Raw genomic sequence first — 24629 nt, 5'->3', positions numbered from 1 at the left:
TTTCGTTCTGTTGCGCATGAGGACTGGGCGGTGTTTCGTTCTGTTGCGCACGAGGACTGGGCGGTGTTTTGTTCTGTTGCGTATGAGGACTGGGCGGTGTTTCGTTCTGTTGCGCATGAGGACTGGGTGGTGTTTTGTTCTGTTGCGTACGAGGACTGGGCGGGGTTTCGTTCTGTTGCGTATGAGGTTGCTATGAATCAGTACCAACTTTACGACCCCTAATAACAGCCCTATGTCGGATGCCCTTCAGAGCATCTTTGATTTTTCTGCCACATCTTCTCAACAGGTGGTTGGCCAGAAGAGCTCAGACTGGAATCAGAAGTGTCTCTCGTCCTGAGGTGCCCCCTAGCGTGCTCTAACCATGTATTCTGCTGCCCAGTGGATGCCCACTCCCAGTGACCCTGTATAAGAGTGTAGAACTGACCCTTGGGTAGTAAGTATTTTTGGAGGGAGATTGCCAGGACTTTCCTCCCACTGAGCAGCTGGTGGGTTTGAACTTTCAGATCTTTTGGTGAGCCAAGTGCTTTAACCATGATGCAACCAGGGTTCCTTATTCTGATTTGTTGTTGTTAAGTACCGTGGAGTTGGTTCCGATTGCACAGGGTTTCTGAGGCTGCTAATCTTTACGGGAGCAGAAAGCCTCATCTTTCTCTCGTGAAACAGCTGGTAGTTTCGAACTTGCGACCTTGAGGTTAGCAGCCTGATTCGTAACCACTACATGATTACACCACCTTAAAATGGTATTTCATTAAGTCTTCCAACATGAGGCCTTGTTAGTCTGTTTTCCTCCTTGGGACTTTAAATTGTGTGTGGGTTTCAAATTCTCACTGTAGGAGTTGATGGTTTCCTCATAAGGAGGTACTAGGGACCTTCAAACAGTCCATGGGAAAATTCCACTATCCTGAAGAAGAAATAAACTAGGTGAGGACCCAGGGAGGCATGGAAGGGTTGCAGGGGAGAGCCTTGGAACAACAGTGTTCTGTGTGTAGAACCAGGGGCAGAGACATGGGCTGAATGGGAGTGGGAGAAGAGTGGGATTGTTGTTGTGAAGTCCTGTTGAGTCAGTTCTGAGTCATAGCGACCCTCGATAGGGTTTCTGAAGAGCCGACTTTGTGGTTCAAACCAGCCTTTCGGTCCAGTGCTTTAGCCTGCTGTCTGACACCAGAACTCTCTCTCTATAAATATAATATACGGAGTTAAGTGCCATCAAGTTGCTTCCAACTCATAGTGACCCAGTATAGGGTTTCTGAGAAGCAGTTGGTGAGTTTGAACCAAAGACCTTGCAGTCTAGTGCATTATCTCACAGCACCACACCAGGGCTGCATATTGTGGTACTTTTTGGTTGGTGATGTGCCTTTTAGTTCATAACTGACGATATAAGAGGACTTCAAAAAGTTTGTAGAAACATGGAATTGGAAGACATTGGAATTTCTCTCTCTCACTCTTAATTGTGAACTGAGTGAAGGTTTACAGAGCAGATCATCAGTTTAACATTCAACAAATCAGACACTTGGTTTCATCTTAACGACTGCAATGCCCTTCCTGCAATAACAGTTGTCCCGTTTCCTCCTCATGGTGTCCATGTACAGATAGCCTCTTCCAAACTTCATTCGTGGGACTGCGGTAATTGACATGAAACCGTGTCTAATTGGTTGAATGTAAAACTGATGATCTTGTCTGGAAACCTTCACTCAATTCACAATATGAAAAAAAGAGAAAAATTCCCTTGCCTTCTAATTCCATTTTTCTACGAACTTTTTGAAGCTCCCTTGCATCTTCAGTTAGAAACAAAAGCTAATAACAAACCAAGAACCACAATGCAGGCATGGCTCACCAACTGGCTGTTAATCAGAGGAAACAGGAGGCAGCTGGTCCAGGCCTCTTGGTCTCAGTCCACAGTGGGGCCCCTGGGTTCCCCACTGCCCCATACCCCTCCACTCACTGGGATGTTTGACTTCCTCCGGGGCTTTTCCGAAGGTTTCACTGTGAGCCCCGCAGCCTGCAGGGCCGCAATCCTAGACTCTATGTCAGAAACCTGGGAGGAGAAGAGACAGACAGACACAGATGGACAGGCAGATGGATCAGGAGAGCAGTTGTCTCCCGATTCACTCGTGGCATCAACTTTACATATGTGTTCCTTTCCGACAGGCAGCCCACACCGAGTCATTTCCCGGTGACAGTTGGGGATGGGTGGGTGTTCCTCATCAGTCACCCCCAGGTGGAAGGAGACGGGGCGTGTAGCCGTTTCAGGAGCCACATTAGGGATGTCCAGCTCCCATCATGCTGAAGAGGGGTCAGTATCTCGGGGATGAGTCTTTCTGGGGTCTAAGGGACAGATTCTTTCTTATGGAGCAAAGGATTCAACAGAGGCTGGCCAAGTTCTGCCTTCCTGGATGGTTTCAAATCATCCCAGTACTCAGCATTGTGCCCCACCCACTGGCGTCATCCCTACAGTCCCTGGAGGTCACTTCTCCCACAGCACACAGGAATCTACAAACGCAGATACCAGGCCCGTCTCTCTTGGTTCCGATCAGCTCTCCCAGTTATAACCCCTGGCCCCCAGGACCCCCTGCAACCTGCCTACCTCGCAGACCTGCCTTCTCTCCCCCTACACTCTCTGCTTCAGTTTTAAGGTTTCACTGTGACCCTTGACACATTGAGCTTGATGCCCGCCCTCCAACCCCTTGACCTGGACACCTGTCTGCTAGGTGTCCCAACCCCAGGGACCTCAGTGCACCATTGGTTACTATTGTCTCCACACACAGCCTTCCTGATGAACTGAATGATGTTGTTTGTTTGTGTCCCTCTCCTTCCACTGAAACACGAGCTCCAAGAAGGTAGCACTTTGTCCGCAATGTCTGCAGCTACAGCTGCTCTGCCTGCGACTCGCCTGCCACCTGAGCAGCATCTACCTTGGGAAGGGACCCACCCAGTACTGCTGGAGTCCATTCCCATCCATGGAGACCCAGAATCACGAGTACACCTGCTCCATCGTGTTTCAACGGCCGTCACCTTTACAGAACCAGACGGCCTCATCTTTCTTCCAAGGAGCGGCTGTTGGGTTCAAACCACCAACCTTGTGGTTAACAGTTAAATACTTAAACCCCTGTGTCACCAGGGCCCCTTGCAGGAAGGGGCTGAGGCTGGAAACATCCTTGGCCTAGGTGACATGGCTCCTGCTGGCAGAGTCAGGCACTTGTTGTTGAGACGATAAAGGAGCTACAGCACCGGGTTGCTGGCCGGTCTGTGATGCTCCCATCCCCTCGGCTGTCCCCAGATGTCCCCAGATGCTTTGCATACTGGGCACTCATGCTGTACCTGAACTCAGCTCTGCCAGCCACACCTGGGCTCACAGGAGGACCCTTGGGTCCTACGACTGGGATGCTCTGAATTCTGGAAGCTTCTGGATGCACCGGGCAGGGATTAGTCAGTGCTCAGCCACCTTCTCCATGATGGAGAGCCCTGCCTGTCACCAAGTCAAGCTGGGATAAAGTACAGGGTGGGGGTGTTTTTGGGTGGTGGGGCAGGTCCCACCGAAAGCCCAGACTCATGTTCTCCCTTCGTAAATGTGCATGTGGGGAAGGGGCTTGGGGCACCACATGGGGTCTACCTCGCTCTCTGCCTGCTGGACTTCAGAAGCTGTTACGGCCACTCTGTCCTCCAGCTTTGACAGCTCCTCATCTGTGATCCTGGTGAGTGGGATGTGGTTCTGGGGGCCCTGAAGGTCCGTCTCCCATCTGTCCATCTGTCCTACACCTGCACACACCTGGAAACAGGATGGGCCATAGGGGAATTTTTCCACAAATGTTTTCGAAGCTCCCTTGCCCATTCCTATTCTTTTACCTGCCCCTCTGCCCCCACTGCCCACATGACCACTTGTGGTGTTTATGTTACACAGAGCTTCCCGCTGCAGGTTCACTACAGTTCCACCCCCGGCTGAGAACTGTCTTGCCACCCTAGATCAGAATCTACATCTTAAGAAGGTCGCCAGTATCTAGGGAGTCCTGGTGTGGTGCTGTAGGATAAGCCCTGGACCACAAGGTCAGTTTGAACTGCAGAGTCAGTGGTTCAAACTCACCAGCCACTCATTGGAAACCCTATACTGGGTTGCTATGAGTTAGAACCGACTCAATGGCACATAACAACAACAACTAGTATCTAGGAGAATCACCTGGGAATCTTGGTAAAATGTAGATTCGGATTCAGGTTTTCTGGGGTGAGAAAGCAAATTCTCAGCAGGGGGTTGGACTGGAATGAACTGGCTGGAAGTCCTGGTGCCCTAGCAGTACTTGGGGACTTGGGGACAAGAACAGATGCCCAGGAGGGCTGGGGGCTTTTACAAACCACTGGGGGCTGGGACCATGTACCCCTGCCCCCAGCCCCCACCTGTGTCCTGACAAGACTCTTCCATGGTGGCCTGACCTTTGGGGCCATTTCCAGAAGGCCCCCACTGGAGGTGCTCCTGTCTGACCCCACTGCTGCGTCCGGGCTGTCCTCTTCCTCAGATGAGATGCCCTGGTCACTGACGTTGCTGGTCAGCTCCTCCAGCTTTCTCCTCAGGGTTTCCTCTTCTAGGTCAGCCTCGGTGGGCACATTGGCGACAAGGCGCTGTAATGAATGAGCAGGTGAACTTGAACCCCACCAGCAATCGGGACCCACTGCTCTTGAGAGCAGGGCTCTGGTTGCTTGCCTACGTTTCTTCAGGAGCTGGGGTCTCGTACGTTCCCAAATACCCTGCCGGGGCCCAATCCCAGCTCTCTCCATGGCTAAGACCTGCCATTTTGTATAAGACTTCGGGTTTCCTTGATGGGCGTGGATGGCCTTCATTTGATTGGATGACTTGAACAAAATCTTGCCTCTACCCTCAAATAGTGCAAATGGTTAACATGACTACTAACTGAGAAGTTGGAGGTTCAAGTCCACCCAGAGGTACCTCAAAAGACAGACTGGGTGACCTGCTTCCAAGATCAGCTATTGACAACTCTACATAGCAAAGTTGTATGATGACACACATGAGTCTGGTCAACTGGCCGGCTACTGGGCCCAGTTCTGGTGCTAAGACCAGGGCAACCATCTGGACTGCTCCCACCTCCCAGCTGAAGGCTAATGGGGTGTTGATGACCCATTTCTCAGACTGTCTGTTCTCACTTGGGGTGAAGTTGGAAGTATACCATGGCCAGGCTATCTCAGCTGCACAGAAACACAACTTCCCACCCGATTCCCTCTTCCTTCCAGAACTGGTGAGCCACCCCTGCTGAATGGAAACACAGACACAAGAAGCCACCACGACCCCCAGGTGCCCGTCCATCTGTATGGTCCTTTCCTCTGAACTTCTGCTTTCCCACCAGCCCAGGAGATTGCCCAGGATCATCCGATTCCACTTAGAAGGAAAGCTGTTACCAGAGGAGGAGGGGGCACTCCTGGTCCCCTAGAATGGGCACCAGGGATATTGGAGTGGCACGTTCACCCTGGATGTTCTGTGGTCTGGGCCAGCTTTCTGCAGGGAGTTCAACAATCAAAGTCCCCAAAGAGGCTCCCAAGCCAAAGCTGGAGCATTCCTGGGGGTGGGGGAAATACAGGAGAGGTGACAAGCCAAGGAAGTGACAGCCGATGGGAAGTGACTCTGCTGCGTGGTTAGAGGGGGACAGATGGCGTGCCAGGTGATAACCCCGAGTGACCAGGAGCACAACGTCCCCACCCCTCAGTCATCAGACCTCTGAGTCACCCAGGGTCTATTAGCTCCCAGACTGAGATGTGAGAAAATCGATTCTTCTTTCTCCTGCCTTCCCAAGATCTCATTTATGTTTTCCTTGTTTTAAAGGCCGGAAACAGTGCCCCCGAGCGAGGCAGCGCCAACACTGTGTATGGGTGATTCATCTGTTTGACACAGTGGTCACGTAGGCACGTCTGCCCAGGGAGGGACACTGCCGGGCGCTGAACTACGTAAACTGGATCTTCCCGCAATGTCTCAGGGACTAGACTACAGTGATGGGCCGGTACTAAGAGCTCTGTCCTCCCCCTGCTCCCCAAAATCTGTGCCGACGTGGCTGGGGTGTGACTCCCAGTGCTGTGGGGTTGTGTCCATTCTGTGATGTGTTGTATAAGGCTAGCCTTTGAACCTGCAGATTTGGCCCCAGGATTAGGGTGGGACTTAGCTGGAGCCACAACTTTACTGTTGTTGTTGTTGTTGTGAAGTGCCGTCGAGTCGGTTCCGACCCACAGCAACCCTGTATAGGGTTTCCAAGGAGTAGCTGGTGAGCTTGAACTGCTGACCTTGAAGTTCAATTGGCTTTGCAGTCTGGAGCATTAACCCACAGTGCCACACCAGGGCTCCGTACTCCCTTACTAGATGGTGTGATGATGTGATTAAAGTCACCTCCCTTATCCTTTACCACCTTTTACCGTAAGCCTTCCTGGTCACACCCTTGATTGAGTGTTCCCTTTTATCTTACATGTGACACCAGCAGAGAAGAGGTACCTGGCTACCACCAACTAGAAGAGATAGGAGCCTTGTGCTGAGAACCTCCTAGACCCAGGAGACAGAAGGAGACAGACAGAGCTGTCACATCAGAGAAGGCCCACGGATGGAAAGAGCTGGGTACCCTTGGGCAGGAGGCTTACTGGTGGAGTGCTGTGGCTCTGGGCACTTGGTGGAGCTCAAGAGCTTTTATAACACTTGACCAAGCTGGGCTGAGGCCGGAGTGGAGGACCAAGGGCCAGAGAGAGGGCTGTCTGCAGGCCAGACTGAGAAGAGGCTATCCTCATTGAAGAACTGTATCCTGAGTTGCTCTGATCCTGAACTATGACTTGTTACTTTCCTAATGGACCCTCTAATCCTGAGTATTGTTTGCAAGTTCTGTGCAGAGAGAGTTCTATGGGAGGCAGGGTTGGTGCCATGTTCATATAGGCGCCCCTCAGAGATACTGAAGATCTGGCTCCAGACCACTGCAATAAATCAAATATCACAGTAAAGCAAGCCACTCAAACTGTATGAGTGTGGCGCTGTAGGATCAGCATTGGACTGCTCACCACAAAGCTGGTAGTTCAAACCCACCAGCCACTCCTTGGAAACCCTATAGAGGAGGATCATTAAGAGTCAGAACCGACTCGATGGAACTTCACAACAATAGTGCATAGAAGAGTTATGTTGAACCTAGACCGCAGTCTATTAAGTGTGCAATAAATTGTTGTCTGTCAAGTGCAGTCGAGTTGATTCTGACCTATAGTGATCCTGTATAGGGTTTCCGAGGAGCAGCTGGTGAGCTCAAACCGCTGATCTTGCAATAAATAGCAGGATGAAAAACTTTGTGAATATGGTGTGGGGCCGTGCAGTGTTTTGTTCTGTTGTGCACAGTGACACCCAGACTTGGCATCGACTTGAGGGCACCTAGTAAGTACTGAAATCTTGCTTTTCGCTCCAACCACTTGGTACTGGGGAGAAAAGCTTTGGTTCTTCTCCACCATTACCTGACTCTCAGATGGAGTCCTGCTTCTCCGTTTCACGTGGTGACAGGCCGTCCTACGGACCCCGACAGACTCCTCGTCTGAGGTGTCAACATCAGCCAGGTATTGGGATGGGAGCTGGTCTGTTCTGATGACATCTTTGGAGGGAGAAGAGGTTTGAATTACTTAGACAGAAAAGCCGAGAGCCACTGAAGAGAAGTGATGTGAGCCCAAAGACCAGGCGGACGTGGCTGTTCAATGTGATGGGATTAAAACCTTTCCATCAAAATGAGGAAGGAGCACATTCCACATCTTCACCCGAGGGGCCTGTCTCAGCCCTCAGGAGAGGATGACAGAGTTGTTGTAGATATATGCACAATATGTGTGTGTGTGTGAGGAAAAAAAGAAAGGCTTTCTGCTCCCATAAAGATTTACAGCCTCAGAAACCCCACACAGCAGCGTTGACTCAGAACTGACCCGATGGCATCTAACGATATATGTTGTTGTTGTTGTGATGTGCCGTGGAGTCGGTTCCAACTCACAGTGACCCTGTACAGGGTTTCCGAGGCTGTAAATCTTTACGGGAGCAGAAAGCCTCATCTTTCTCCTGCGGAACAGCTGGAAGTTTTGAACTGCTGACTTTGTGGTTCACAGTCCGATTCGTAGCCACTATGCTACCAGAGCTCCTTACATGTATAATATACATATATTGAATTTAATAATTCATTGGTTGACTATTGCATATTTTATACATGAACTGAAATCAGAAAAAAATTAATAAAAATTTACACATGTAAGCAAAACAGCAGATGTCAATAAATGTAAATAATAAAATTGAAAACATGTTGCTGAAACATCATTATCTGTCTGATCAATGTATCCTTTGTAGAAAACATTTAAACTTTAAATGACATCAAAGAGTCTCTCAATCTTAACTCTAACCACCTGCCATCTAAATGGCCGCTTTGGAATTTCTTCCCTGAACTTCACTGACAAGTTAAGGTCCCTGCTGTTGATGCTAGGCACCATCCAGTCCTTTCTGACTCCTGACAACCCCGTGTGGCAGAGCAGAACTGCCTCATAGGGTGTTCTATCTAGCCTGTGATCTTTCTGGGAGCAGGTCCCTAGGTCTTTCTCCTGTTGCATCTATTTTTTGAAACTAATTTTTGCAAAGCAAATAACATAATGACACCACATCAAATTCCAGGGCAGGGGAGGGGAGTGGCGATGCTGCTCCCCAGGCTGCCCCCACTGGTGGAGGTCACTTCTAGAATTCTTTCTGGAAGGCCACGGCTGGCCTCTTTTCATGTTAGACTGAAGACCTGCAGACTCCTATGGGGACAGGTCATTCATGGCTTGAAATTCTGATTTCTGGGCTTTTGGGATGAGGTGGGATCCCAGGAACCGTTGTGGAAGAGGAATGGAAAGTCTTGACCACGTGGCCAGTGTACGCTCATTTATTCATTATTTATCAGTTGCTGTCAGGTTGACTCTGGTGCCCTGATGTGTATCAGAGTAGGACTGTGTCACTGGGTTTTCAATGGGAGATTTTTTGGAAGTGGATCACCAAGCCTTTCTTCTGAGGTGCTCTGAACTGAAATTGCCACCCCTTCAGTTAGTAGTTCAGCACTCATTATTTGGGGGTGGTAAAGTCTCACCTTCCCCACCCACTCTGTAGGCTCTTTATCAGTGTGAGAGATAAATGAGGTCTCTACCATATGCCAAAAAAATCAAAACAGATGTTGTCTTAACAAGGTCCCTGGTACACAGACTCCATGCTTTGGTGAAGTAGAAGTTTGTTTGTGGTCGGCTGGGCCTCCTGTGTGGCCGGTCCCATCGGCGCCTGCATTAATGGAGCTCTGAACTCCAGAACAGTGTACATACCCCCAGGGCACAGGAAAGGACAGCCATTTGTGGGAAGTCTGCAGATTTCATTAGGAAGCAAAGTGGCAACAAAATGACACTGAGCAGACTGCAGGTCTCAGCACATAAAGACGGTCTGATGAAGGGCTCTGGGCAGGCATGACGTTCAAGGCTGCTGATCACCAGCAGACTGCACCGGAGGTGGGGGGTCGCCCAGACGGGACCTGAGTTCTGGTACTCGGAGCCAGCACAGCTGGTGCTGTCCTGTCTGGGGTCGGGTGGTTGGTTGGGTGGCCCTGTCCATCTCAGGGACGAGATACTCCCATCCTACAACAGCTTAGCTTTCTCCTTAGTAGGTGGCGAGGACCCCAGTCCATGGCTTTGTCTAGGACTGAACACACTGAAAAAACACCTTGAAGGAAGGACCATTTTAAGTCAGCTTCTGCTAACTAAACGTTGGAGATTCCAGTCCACCCAGAAGCACTTCGGAAGAAAGTCCTGGCAATCTACTTCCTAAAGGTCACAGCCATTGAAAGTCTATGTGGTGTAGTCCTATTTACACACGTGGCATCCCTCCCCATGAGCCAGAATCTATTCCACAGAGAGTGGTTTCAAGTATCTGCATAAATCTCCTCACACAGGGTGGATTGGGGGGTTCTGGCCAAGGCACTCACCAGATGTAGCAGGCTCCTCCCCGGCTGCCCCAGTGGCATCTTCAGTTGAGCAGAGCTCAGAGGGGGTGTGCTGTCTGGCTGGGGAGAGGCTTTCCCTTTTCTCTTCTGGATAGGGCTGAGACCAGGTGGCCCCCAGGTCAGCTCCCTCCACTGTCTCAGCGTCCTGCGAGGTAGCCTCTTCTGCACCAGGGTCATCTGTGAGGGACTGAGCACACGGCACCATCAGTCCTGGAAGGCCTCCCAGGGGGTGGCAGTTCCTTGGAATGTGGGTCTTTCAGGTGAAAGTTCAACCAACTGTCTCTGTCCCCATTCCCTGAAAGCTACCACACAGCCGCCAGATGTGCCACCTGGCACTGGACACCTGCCCCTCGGGTTATGGAAGCAGACACTGGAGCCCACTGACCTGCGGGCTGTCTTGGACCACCGGGATGGAGCACAGGTGTGGGTTGTAGTGGTGGGACTGAGTGAGGTCATCCGAATCGGCCTCCAGGTCCAGGTCGTGGACAGTGAGAAGGCGCTTCTTCTAAGCAGGCAGAGATGTAGGAGTGGGGGGTCAGTACCCACTGACTGAGGGACACCCCCTCCCCACACTCAGCCCAGGGACCCATGTTTCTGCCTGGGTCACAGAACCTGTGGGGGTGGGAGGGGCTCTCTGTACTCAAATGAAGGCATTAGTACAGACCCCAGGGACATTCACATTCAGGGGTCCAGAACCTGTGAGGAGGACGTGGAGGCTCAGGCAGGTGGGGGAGCTGGGCCAGGACTCACTTTGCTGCCACTGGACTGGACCTGGGCTGCCATGTCCAGTTCTCCATCCTCACTGGTCTGCTCACTGTCCCCACTGCTTTTGTCAGAGATCTGTTCAGGGTCATCTACAACAGAAAGCAGAAGAGTCTACCAGGGAGAGCCATGAACAATCTGTCTTCCACCTAGCTTTCCACCCACCAACCCACCTATCCACTGTCCATCTATCCATCCACTCCTATAACACCTGTCCACACATCCACCATTCAGCCTTCCACACACACACACACACACATACACTTATCTATCCATCCAACCACTCATCCATCCATCTATCCTACACCTATGCACACATTCACTATTCACCCTACCCCCACACTTATCTATCTGTCCAACCATGTATCCATCCGTCTATCCACCCCTACACTATCTGTCCACACACACACACACACACACACACACATATCCACCTATCTATCCATCCAACCATTCACCCATCCATCTATCTACCCATCCATCCATCCATCCACCGTAACCTACTCATCCACCCTCCCACTCATCCACCTATCTACTTATCTATCCATCTAACTATCCATTCATCATCCATCCAGCTATCCATGTATTCACTCATCCCTACACCCATCTACATATCCACCAGTTCACCTTTACACACACACACACACACATACCCCACACCCCTATCTATCCACATATTCATTACCCATCTATTCATCCATCATCTACCCATCCATCAAGAATCCATCCACCATATGCCTATCCCTCCACCCAACACATATCCACTGTCCGACCACTCAACTACCCACCCACCCACCCATCCACCTACTTATCCATCGAACCATCCATCAATCTTCCATCCATCCATCCATCCATCCATCCATCCATCCATCCATCCATCCAGACATGGTGCTCTGTTGACAAAGCCCTATCCACGCAGCAGTTAGAACTAGTCTATATTACAGCATCACTAAAGTCATGCTTAGAAAATCCAAAGGGACTATGGAGTCCCTGGGTGGTACATCAGCGCATACACTCTGCTGCTAACACAAAGGTTGAAGGTTCTAGTCTACCCAGAGGTGACTCGATAGATAGTCCTGGCAATCTCCTTCTAAAAACCAGCCACTGACAACCCTACAGTTATACTCTGACACACGTGGGGTCGTCTGAGTGGGAGTCTACTCTGTGGTTTGGTGTGAAATAGAGATTTCTTGATCACTCAAAATAGGGTGCAAAACCCAAACAAGCTCATTGGTACCCTGAGTGATTTACTGTGGACATACAGAGAGCCGGGCACCTGGACAGGCATATGCATAACCCAAGAAAAGACACTGAGAAGAAAGATGTTTCTGAAACACGTTTGATTAAAGGCTGAGTTCCTTTCCATGTTATTGACATGTGTTTCTATGGACAGGTGGTCCTGCTATGGAGAGTCTCAGGAAACACAACCCCACCTCCCTCCTGGCTCCACTAGAGAGATTCATTCAGGGAAGACCCCCACCGGCCCACCATTAGGGTCCTAACTGAGACATGTTTCAAAACATTAACTTGAATGTGGTTTTTGTCAAAGGCACAACTTTCCAGTTTGGGGCCCCTTCCTTGTAACCTTTTGTTACGATGGGATTGTGTCCCCTGAATAGAAATGAGGATGTACCAGCCCCTGTACCTGCGAGTAGGCCCCTGTTTGGAAGGAAAGGGGTTTATGTTGTTATGTTCACGAGGTCATAACTGAGTAATCTGGGTCCTAAACCTGATCCTTTCTGATTGGAGTCTTATAAAAAGAGGAACAGACAGGGGAAAGACAGATGCCAAGTGAGGGGCTGAGGAATGCCCTCAATAGCCAGCAGTCACTAGAACTAAGGAGAAAGGTCCAGAAGGTATCTGCATAGCCAAGACCCTGATATGGACTTTCTGCCTCCAGAACTGTGAGAAAATAAATTCCTGTTCTGTGAAGCCACCCGCTGTGGTAGTTTGTTACAGCAGACATAGCTCAATGCAAAGAAAACAAAAATCCTCAGAAACACAAACATCAGGGGAAAAGGAAAGGATTGCAGTTGTCAAAGATTTCATTTTACTTGGATCCACAATCAACACTCATGGAAACAGTTAGTGAACAAGTCAAATGGGTAAATCTGCTGCAAAAGACCTCTTTAAATTGTTCAATAGCAAAGTGGTAACTTGAAGACTAAAGTGTGCCTGGCCCAAGTCATGGTATTTTCAGTCACCTGATGCATGTGCAAGTTTGATATGCATAAGGAAGACTGTAGAAGAATTGATGCATTTGAGTTATGGTGATGGAGAAAAATATTGGAAGTACCATGACTGCCAGAAAAACAAACAAATCTGTCTTGGAAAAAGTAAAGCCAGGGTCCAAAGCACAGTGAGACTTGGGGATACCTGAACCCACGGACAAGGACATAGCCACAGAGGGCTAGAGCTGAGAGTGAAGCATCCAGCTGATATGAAGTGAGGGGAGATGAACAAGAACACCCAAACTTGCATATTGTACCCATTTTACCTAGCCTTGATGGCTTGATAATCAGAACTCAACTAGAGGAAGATAAAAAATAACAACAACCAATTTTTGATAAAGGAAACAAGGGTAAATTGCTACAATTTGATGAATCTGACCTCTACTCATGGAGGTAGTAACTCTAAATACCAACAGAGAGGGAAGGAGTCTTCACATCAAGTATCAATGCTATCCCCTCTGTAAACAGGGTAGATAGGGACGGACAATGTAGACATGGGCTACCTAAAATGAGGGGGCAATAAAGGCACAAAGTGACTGGCTTACATGTTTTCAAGAGGGAGTTTAGTTCCAGAGTACATGGGGGAAGAAAAAGTCCCCACTGAATAGCTGTCTCTTGTCTAGATGGGTCTGGTGGAAAGAGATGTGGATAAGATTCCTATGATTCAATAGTGAGTAATTGTTATCATGACTAATTGCGACTATCACAATTGTAAAGGTAGAAGTTTTGTAACAAAAATGGGGGAGTAGTTAATCTTACAGTCCAGAAACTAAACCCTAGGACCTTCAAGGGAGAAGAGCACAAGTGGAATGCGGGACATTATCCAGAGAAGCAGCTACCCCAGAGATGGGGACCTGGAGACAGGGAGCAGCTGAGGACTAGATTCATGGGAAGAAAGGGGCTAAGAGCTGGTGGCCAGGAGGCAGACTTGCAGAATGTGCCCTTTGGTGGTATAAATTATTATATATGTTTGAATGCTTTTTTTTTTTTTTTTTCACTCCCCAAAAAAGAGCTAAAATGAATAGAGAGAAATACTGTTAACTGATGGTACACTGAAGGGAATGTAATCATTGTGATGAAACAAGTTGTATGATTTGTTGAATGTAAGATTGATGATCTGTCCTGCAAATTTATACTCAACCCACAAAAAAACCTTAAAGAAAAAAGAAAAAGTAAAGCCAGAATGTTCTTTAGAAGGGAGGATGGTGAGACTTTGTCTCAAGTACTTGGGACATATGATCAGGAGGGACCAGTCCTTGGAAAAGTGGAGGGTAGGTGAGAAAGAGGAAGTTCCCAGAAGACTGATTTACACAGTAGCAGAAACCAATGGTATCCAATGTAACAATCCTGAGGACTGCACAGGACTGGGTGATGTTTTGCTTTGCTGGATATGGGGTTGCTATGAGTCAGAACCGACTCGAGGAGAACTGACACCAACAAGCAAACTAAGCCACCTTTTTTTTGTTTTTGTTTTTGAATGTGACGTATTCATAGGCACGCTGTCTGAGAACGCAGCTCTGGGGCTTCATTGCTGGCACTCAGGGGCAGTACCAGTGCTGTCTGCTGCCCCACAGTGCCATCTCCTGGCAAATTGGAAAGTGGCAGGGTTGGAGCTTCAGTTACAAGACAGAAACTCCTAGTCCACTAGGACTTTGTCACCTTTTTCCCAGTTCAGGGGACCCCCCAACCTGAGGCAACCTATAGTGTCCTTACACTGTCTTCCTGAAATGATGACCTGAGATGCCTCAAGGGCACATATGTTTAGAGTGAACTTGTTATTGTTGTTGTTGTTGTTAAGTGCCGTCGAGTCGGTTCCGACCCATAGCGACCCTGTACAGGGTTTCCGAGGGTGTAAATCTTTACGGGAGTAGAAAGCCTCATCTTTCTCCCGCGGAGCGGCTGGTAGTTTCGAACCGCTGACCTTAAGGTTCGCAGCCCGATTCGTAACCACTACGCTACCAGTGCTGTCTAATGAAACACTGGTCCTGCACCACCCTCACTGTTATTGTCCTGGTTGGACCCACTGTTGCTGTCACTGTGGCAATCCATCTTGCTGGGAGCCTTCCTCTTTTTTTCTGACCCTTAATTTTACCAAGCATGATGTCCTTCTCCAGGAACTGGTCCCTCCTGTTTACACGTGCAAACTACGTGAGTCCGAGGCTCACCATCCTGTCTTCTAAGGAGCATTCTTGCTATAGTCCTTCTAAGACAGGTTTGTTCTTCTGGCAGTCCACGCTACTTTCCTTTCTATATTCTTCTCCAACACCATAACTCAAGTGCATCGATTCTTCTACAGTTTTCCTTATTCACTGTCCAACCTTCACATGTGTGTGAGGTGATTGACAATATACCATGGCTAGGATCAGGCATGCCAAAGTCCTCAAAGTTTTGTTCTTGAACACTTTAAAGAGCTAGTTTGCAGCAGATTTCCCCGAGGCAATATGTTGTTTGATTTCTTGGCTGCTGCTTTCATGAATATTCATTGTGGATCCAAGTGAAATTAAATCCTTGGTAACTTCAATTTTTTTCTCCACTTATCATGATGTTGTTTCTTGGTTCAGTTGTGAGGATTTTTGTTTTCTTTATATTGATTTTAATCTATACTGAAGAACTTCATTCTTTTATCAGCAAGTGATTCAAGTTCTCTTCTCTTTCAGCAAACAAGTTTGTGTTATCTGCATATTGCAGGTTGTTAATGAATCTTCCTCCAATCCTGAAGCCATGTTTTTCTTCATCTAATCCATCTTCTAGAAATATTCGCTCAGCATGCAGATTGAATGCGTATGCTGAAAGAATACAACCCTGGTGCATTTCTGATTGAAAGCCATTCAGTTGTTCTGTTTGAACAACTGCCTCTTGGTCTGTGTACAGGTTCCTCATGAGCACAATCAAGTGTTCTGGAATTCCCTTTCTTTGCAATGCTGTCCATAGTTTGTGATGACTACACAGTTGAATGTCTTTGCATAGTCAATAAAATACAAGTTAACATCTTTCTGGTACTCTGTTTTCAGCCAAGGTCCATCAGACCTCAGTAATGATATCCCTTGTTTCATGCCTTCTTCTGAATCCAACTTGAATTTCTGTCTGCTGCAACCATTTTTTAATTATCTTCAACAAAATTTAACTTGCATTTCATAGTAACGATGTTGTTCGATAATTTCTGCATTTTGTAGGGTCATTTTCTTTGGAATGGGCACAAATATGGACCTCTTCCAGTTGGTTGGCCAGGTAGCTGTGTTCCAAATTTCTTGATGTAGATGAGTGAGTACTTCCAGGTTTGCATCAGTTTGTTGAAACATTTCTATCAGTATTCAGGGATTCCTGGAGCCTTGTTTTTCACTAATGCCTTCAGTGCAGTTTGAACTTCTTCCTTCAGTACCATCGGTCTTGGTCATATGTTACCTTCCGAAGTGGCTGGATGTTGACCAATTCTGTCTGATACAGAGGCTCTGTATTCCTTCCATCTTCTTGTGAGGCTTCTTTTTGATGTCACATTCATCATGATATAAATACTCAGATGTTATTGTTGTGAAGTGCTGTCGAGTCGATTCCGACCCATAGCGACCCTGTATAGGGTTTCCAAGGAGCAGCTGGTGGGCTTGAACCACCAACCTTGCAGTTCAAACAACTTTGTAGTCTGATGCATTAACCCACAGCACCACACCAGGAACACATTAAAAAGAAAACCATGATTACATCACACTAGATTTTTCTAGAACTTGATCATCTTTGGAGTCTCTGGGTGTTGTTGCAAAGTGTGGTGAATGTGTTCAGGTTCTGACTGAAAGGTTGGAGGTTCTCGTCCAGCCAGAAGCACTTGGAAGAAACATATGTCCTTGATACTCTATGGAGCACAATTCTACGCTGACACACAGGGTGTTGCCATGAGTTGGAGTTGGCTGGCTTGGTTTTTGGTTTTAGTAATCCTCAGAATCCTGCAATACATTTGTTGAAACTGGAGCATCTAGACCCAGTCAGCTGCTTCACAAGAGAAGGATCTGGAGAAGCACCCTAAGGAGTCTGGAGGTCAATGCTGTGTGTGACAGGCAGTGTGTACCAGTTTGGCTAGGCTATAGTTTGGCTGGCATTGCACTGACTGCTATCTCATCAGTGATATAATGGGACCATTCTCAGTAGGAGCTGATGTTAGCAGTAAGTCAGATGAAAGCCAATCAGCTTCCTGGGGTGTGGCCTCATCCTATACATGTGGGTGATCCTGCAGTTGGTTCACCCTCCTCTGACTTCTGATGGTTGGGACTTGAGCCAGCAGCCTGCCATCTGACCTGCAGATTTCATGTTCATCAGTCCCTACAAACCAGTGAATCAGAAACAGCTTCCAGCCTCCTCCTGATTCCCGATTTGGGACTTACCAGCTTCTATAACAGTGGGAGCCATTTCCTTGGAAATAAATGTCTCTGTATATGCTGGACTCCTGGGATGGCGCTGTAGGATCAGCACTGGACTGCGAACCACAAGGTTGGCAGTTCAAACCCACCAGCTGCTTCACGGAAATCCTATACAGGATCACTATGAATCAAAACTGACTTGATGGTATTTAGCAACAACAACAACAAATGTTGTCGAGTCCGTTTTGACTAACAGTGACCATGTAGCTAGGGGTGGGAGGGGAGCGAGCTTTTTTCTGCCAAATTTTATAACATCTTTCATGAGCCACACAAAATTATCAACCTGATATATTTGGTCAAACATTTAATTAGCAGGGTTGCTATGAGTCTGAACTGACTTGACGGCACTTAACAACAAGAACAACAGTGTGATGGTTGGAATTGCAGTTGCCTTGACTGGGACAGACCAACTGATTTCAGGGGCCTTTTATGGTCTGTGAGATGAACCTTCCCCATCCCTTCTGTATAGGCTTTCCGAGGAGTGGCTGATGGGTTTGAACTGCTGACCTTGCAGTCAGCAGTCCAGTGCTTATCCTACAATGCCACACCAGGCCTCCACACATATGCATATACTCATATATATTCTTTACTGATTTGGCTTCTCTAGAGAACCTTGCCTAAGGCAGCGGGGAATCCTGAGGAGACCAGGCCAGCGAGGATCAGAGGTTTGCAGCTCCAATGAGAAGACTCCAGAATGGAATTGATGGTCCGAAAGCACTAGGACCTACCTGGGAGCAAGGGGGCTGTGGTAAGACCCACCTCTTGCCCTCCTTACCTGCAGCCTGCAGCCTCTCCGACAGGGACCGGACCACCTTGGCACTCCCAAACCTCTTGAAGCGGGCCCGCACGTGTTCATAGTACCACTCTAGAGAGCCAACCTTTACCACCCTGCAGAACAGAAGACGGGACAAGTAAGCAGCCGACACATGTGCTTGTCTCCTGTCCTAGCTCAGAGCCCGAGGGCCCTCCTGACCTGGGAGACATGCAGGGCTATCCCACCCAGGAGAAGATTAGCACAGGCCTGTGGGACCATCAGACCTAGTGAACAAGCAACCCAGGCTTCCAGGAGCCGTCTGACCCTGGAGACACTGAATGCCATCCAGCCCGAGGCCACTTACCTGGTCAGGCGGCAGGGGTCACACAGCCAGCCCTGCCCCGTGGGGTGGGTGCTGCCACAGTCCCTGCAGGTGAAGAGATTACAGTCCAGGCACTGCCTCCTGCTGTTTACCAGGAACCGGTAGGGCTGCAGGCAGTGGGCACAGTGGGTCTCATTCAGGTGGGCCGAGTCTGACAGCAGCTCCCTCTTGGAACTTTCCTTCTTGACCTTGCCCTTCAGGCCCCTGAGGGAACAGCAGAAATGAGAACTACGTTGGATGCTCTGTTTTTACAATAGGCTTTAAATACACAAACAGACACACAGAAACAAGTAGATAGACAGATGTACTCAGAAGCCAAGACAGACACACAGACAGACACATATAGACAGACACAGACATCAGTAGTTTCACCCAGAGACATAGATGGACACAGACATACACACATACGCTTTAGAACTCTCACATGCAGATATGCTGATCGGAAGTTTGACAAAGGGGCCCACAGCAGCCCTGACCATTTCCAGTTCCCTCCCCCAATCCCCCAGGGTAAGACAAGAGGTTGGGCTCAAACCCTTGAATGTTGGCAGTTTCGGGTGGAAGCGCTGGTTTTCAAGAGAGATGGCACCGTAGTGAAACATGGCAGAGATCTTGTGCTGTCTCTGTTCCAGAGAGTGTGATGTCCACTCACTGCTGATTTAGAGCACAGGGTAGTGAGGTCCTGCCACTGTCTACACAGCCTCACATAGCAGGACTCAACAGAGCAAAATCCAAGTCCACTGACCACACAGCCTCATACAGCAGGACTTGACAGATCCACATCCAAGTCCACTGACCACACAGCCTCACATAGCGGGACTTGACAGATCCACACCCAAGTCACTGACCACACAGCCTCACCTAGCAAGACTCGACAGATCCACAACGAAGTCCGCGTTCTCGTCCCAGCTCGGAGCTCAATGCTGGGTCTAAGTACCCAGACTGTGCTTGGAGCTTGTTCTGCTGGTCAAGTGTGGACGCATCAGTACCCAGCACCCACTCTCCCTTGGAGGGTGGGGTGGTGATTCTGGAGAGAGTGTAGTCTGGTCTGGACGCAGGGTCATCTAGACCATCATCTTGTCCAGTCAATGGGCTAACAGGAGGTTAGATACGAGAAAAATCCTGAGATTCAGGGACTGCTCAGAGCAGAGAGCAGAAGAAGGGAATGAGGGGGTGGGGCGGGAGGGCTTGATGGTCACTTCCTACCGCTGGGGTCTGTCACCCCTCTACCGGGGCCTGAGTTACTGACAGTGTCAGGCTTCTGCCAGGCTGTAAAATTCCCAAGTTTTACCCAGACTAGTACTTGGGGAAAAAAATGTATAGTCTGGGTAAAACGTACTTTTTAGTACTTGGGACCACCACCTGTCTGTCTGTTTGCTATACCATGGTGGCTTGTGAATTGCTGTAATTCTGGAAGCGATGCCACTGGTATTTAAATACCAGGAGAGTCGCCATGGTGGACAGGTTTCACCTGAGCTTTAGACAAAGACAGACTAGGGAGAAGGAGAGACAGACTACTTCCGAATTTTTAGTTACTGAAAATGACTAGCAGTGGAACACTGTCAACACCAGATTATGGAATATTGAAACATGATGAAGAGCACCAGTATATTGTCAGATATAGTGCCGGTAGATGAGTCCTTCAGGTTGGAAGACACTCAAAATGCTACTGGGGAAGAGCTCGCTGCCTCCTCAAAGCAGAGTTGACCGTGATGATGCGTCTAGAGTAAAGCCCTCGGGACTTTCATATGCTGATGGGGCACAACTCAAAACGAAGAGAAACAGCTGTAAACATCCATTAAGAATTGGAACATGGAATGTACGAAGTATGAATCTAGGGAAAATTGGAAATTATCAAAAACGAAATGGAACACATAAACATCAATATCCTAGGCATTAGTGAGCTTAAGTGGACTGCTATTGGCCGTTTTGAATCTGACAATCACATGGTTTCCTATGCTAGGAATGACAAATTGAAGAGGAATGGTGTTGTATTCATCATCAAAAAGAACATATTAAGATCACTAATGAAGTACAACAGTACTTCATTACTGTGATAGGATAGTATCCATACTCGTACAAGGAAGACCAGTTAATGCCACTATTATTCAAATTTACTCATCAACCACTAAAGCCAGTGAGAATGAAATTGAAGAATTCTACCAACTTCTTCAGTCTGAAAGTGATCAAACATGCAATTGAGGTGCAGTCATAATTACTAACAATTAGAATGCAAAGGTTGGTAACAAAGAGGAAGGATCAGTAGTTGGAAAATATGACCTTGATGATACAAATCATGCTGGAGATTGCATGACAGAATTTCTCAAGTCCAATGACTTGTTCATTGCAACTAAAACAAAACAAAACATAACAAAACAAAACTTAAGAGATGACTATACACATGGGCCTCACCAGATGGAATACACACACAGAAATCAAACTGACTACATTTGTGGAAAGAGACATTGGAAAAGTTCTATATCATCAGCCAAAACAAGGCCAGGGGCCGATTGTGGAACCATCAATTGCTCATATGCAAATTCAGACTGAAGCTGAAGAAAAGGAAATCAAGTTCACGAGAGCCAAAATATGACCTTGAATATATCTCACCTGAATTTAGTGATTGCCTTAAGAACAGATTTTATGTATTAGACACTAAAGACCGCAGACCAAAAGAATTGTGGGATGACATCAAGAACATCATACAGGATGAAAGCAAAAGGTCATTAGGAAGACAAGAAAGAAAGAAAAGACCAAAATGGATGTCAGAAGAGACACTGAAACTTGCTCTCCAGTGTAGAGATACTAAAGCAAATGGAAGAAATGGGGAGGTCCAAGAGCTGAACAGAAAATGTCAAAGGTCAGCTTGAGAAGACAAAGTCAAATATTACAATGAAATGTGCAAAGATCTGGAGTCAGAAAACCAAAAGCATTTCTCAAGCTAAGGGAAATGACAAAAAAAAAAAAAAAATTCAAACGTTGACTTGTAGTATTGAAGAATGTTATAGTCAAATTATTGAATGTTGCAGAAAGCATCAAAAGAAGATGGAAGGAATAACAAAGGTGCTGTACCAAAAAGAAATGGTCGATGTTGAACCATTTCAAGAGGCAGCATATGATCAAGAGTTAATGATAGTGAAGGAAGAAGTCCAAGGTGCATTGAAGGAATTGGCAAAGAACAAGGCACCAGGAACTGATGGAACACAAATTGAAATCTTTCAACAAAGTGATGTGGCACTGGAGGCACTCGCTAATCTATGCCAAGAAATTTGGAAGACAACTATCTGGCTAACTGACTGGAAGAGATGCGTATTTGTGCCCATTCCAAAGACAGATAACCCAATGGAATGTAGAAATCATCAGACAATATCTTTGATACTCCATGTGAGTAAGGTTTTACTAAAGGTAACACAGAAATGGCTGCAACCATACATTAACATAGAACTTCCAGAGGTTCAAGCCAGATTCAGAAGAGGCTTTGGAACGAGGGTTATCACTACTAATGTCAGATGGATCTTGGCTGAAAACAGAGAATACCAGAAAGATGTTTACCTATGCTTTATTGACTATGCAAAGGCTTTTGATGGTGTGGATCTTGACAAGCTATGGACAACATTGCAAAGTATTAGTATTCCTGAACACTTAATTGTGCTCATGTGGAACTTGTAAATAGACCAAGAAGTAGTTGTTAGAATAGAACAAGGGAACACTGAATATTTTAAGATTAGGAAAGGTGTGTGCCAGGGTTGTATTATTTCACCATACATATTCAATCTGTATGTTGAGCAAATAATCCAACAAACTGGATTATATGAAGAAAAATGTGACATCAGGATTGTAGGAAGATTTATTAACAACCTATGGTATGCAGATGATACAACCTTGCTTGCTGAAAGTGAAGAGGACTTAATATACTTACTGATGAAGATCAAAGAGCACAGTCTTTGGTATAGGAACATCTCATTGTCAAAAAACAAAAATCCTCACCACTGGACCAACGAACAACATCCGAAGTTGTCAACGACTTCATTTTGCTCATAGCAACCATCAACATTCATAGAAACAGCATTCCAGAAATTAAATGACGTATTGTATTAGGCAAATCTGCCACACACCTTTTTAAAGTGTTGAAGAGCAAAGATGTCAGCTTGAGGACTAAGGTGAACCTGACCCAAGCCATGGTATTTTCAGTAACCTCATATGCATGTGAAAGTTGGACAGTGAATAAGAAAGACCATAGAAGAATTGATGCATCTGAGTTACGGTGTTGGAGGAGAATATTGAAAGTGCCGTGGGCTGCCAAAAGAATAAACAGACGTGTGATGGCAGAAATACAGCCAGAGTGCTCCTTGGAAGCCAGGACGGCTAGACTTCATCTCTCATACTTCGGATATATTATCAGGAGGGACCAGTCCCTGGAGAATATCATATCTGGTGAAGCTGAGGGTCAGAGAGAAAGAGGAAGACCCTCAGTGAGATGGGTTGGCACAGTGGCAGCAGTAATAGACTCTGGCATTGGAACAATTGTGAGGTTGGCGCAGGACCAGGCAGGGTTTTGTTCTTCTGTCATAGGGTGGCTATGAGTCAGTACTGACTCGATGTCACCTAACAACAACAACAAAGTACTTGGACGGCAGGCCATCGCACGCCCTGAGTCCCTGGGAAGAGCCCTGGTAGTGGTAAGGTCTAATCACTGGGCTGTGAACTGCTAGTTCGGTGGATCAAACCTACCCCTCACTCCATGGGAGACAGATGAGACTTTCTGCTCTCGTAACAATTTAGTCTCAGAAACCCTAAGAAACAGTTGTACTTTGTCCCATAGGGTCTTCGTGGAGCAGAATGAACTCGGTGGCAGAGGGTTTGATTTGGGTTTGCAGTCCCTTAATAGTGGAAAGGGTAAAGCTCTTGGCTGTTAACCAAAAGCTTGAAGGTTTGAGTCTGTCCAGAAGTACCCTGGAAGAAAAGCCTGGGGACCTGTTTTTTAAAAAACCAGCCATTGGAAATCCTACAGAGCAGTTCTACTCTGACACACGTGGGGGCACCATGAGTTGGATCCCACTAGACAGTAACTGGTAGGAGGGGGACTCGGGGTCCTGGAGGGAAAGCCAGATATTTCTTATCCAGCCACCCCAGATGTCCTCTAGCAGGCCAGCCAGAGATGACTTGAATCCCGAGTTGATCCGTGGCTGAACTGATTCAGCTTGAAGATGTTCCGGACCAGGAAGTGCCCAGCTCCCGGAAGTCCCAGGCCATCAGGGTTTTAATGACCTGACTTCCTGGTGAACCCGCCAAGTCCAGCTGCTGTAAAATGTGCCCCAGACAATGAGCACATTCATTTTGTTCTGGGCTGCATAAAACATCTGCCAAACATAATATTTTTAGTTTTTGATGATAAGAAATGGATTGCTTCTTTCTGACCAAGTTACACAGGAGAGCCCTGCTTTGTGCTCTGGAGAGGGGCAGAGGAAAGAGCCAGGGGGTAAGCCTGGGGTTACTGGCTGAATTCCCTCCCCTGCCCTTTTCATCAGGAGACCCACCAAGTCGGAGGACAAAAGAAACTCAGAGCACATCTTCAGCCACAAAACAAAAGGGATCAGCCAGGTGTCAGACTCGAGGACTTGATTCTACGGCCCACAGCAGAGAGGGCCGTGTGGATAAGACAAAAGCTTGGTCTCAAACACAACTTCATGGAGCACCTGGCTCCTGGTAGGAGGGGCTGCCTCCTGCAGTCCCACCATGACTGTGTCTACTCCTCCATTCTGTGTCCAGGCCCAGCAGGAAGGACGTGTGGACACACATGGCAGCCTGGGAGGTGAGGTCCCCTTCAACAACACCAGGTAGAGCCCTGGGGTTGGTTTTTTAGGAGATTGAATCTGTTTTGATTCTTCCCTTCTTCATGGGTGCAGGGAGGAGGTGGAGACCTGGGTCTTACAGGTGAACGATGAGTCGCTTCTCTTGGTGCCCATACCTGCTTATGCGAGGCACACATTCCAGTTCATACATGCATGGGTTTATTAAAAATAAAACATGTATAACCATGCCTCTCTGATCAGTGATGGCTGCAGACAAGTCCTCTCAGTGATACAGTTTGTATAACCA

At 47.6% G+C, this 24629-nt stretch overlaps 1 protein-coding gene across 1 annotated transcript in view; it reads right to left on the bottom strand.

Annotated features, from left to right (window-relative positions):
- MLPH (melanophilin) overlaps window positions 1-24629 on the bottom strand; it is a 44492-nt gene that overhangs the window by 6989 nt on the left and 12874 nt on the right. The window contains exons 2-8 of the mRNA XM_006866779.1: window positions 18516-18737; window positions 18173-18285; window positions 10749-10852; window positions 10384-10503; window positions 4423-4608; window positions 3611-3766; window positions 1943-2035 (exon numbers count right to left, since the gene is read on the bottom strand). Coding sequence (XP_006866841.1) covers window positions 1943-2035; window positions 3611-3766; window positions 4423-4608; window positions 10384-10503; window positions 10749-10852; window positions 18173-18285; window positions 18516-18737 — 994 coding nt within the window. The remainder of the gene's footprint in view (window positions 1-1942; window positions 2036-3610; window positions 3767-4422; window positions 4609-10383; window positions 10504-10748; window positions 10853-18172; window positions 18286-18515; window positions 18738-24629) is intronic.

Source organism: Chrysochloris asiatica, unplaced genomic scaffold (genome assembly GCF_000296735.1).
Source record: "Chrysochloris asiatica unplaced genomic scaffold, ChrAsi1.0 scaffold00096, whole genome shotgun sequence".
NCBI lineage: Eukaryota > Metazoa > Chordata > Mammalia > Afrosoricida > Chrysochloridae > Chrysochloris > Chrysochloris asiatica.
This window is presented reverse-complemented; position numbering and strand designations above follow the sequence as displayed.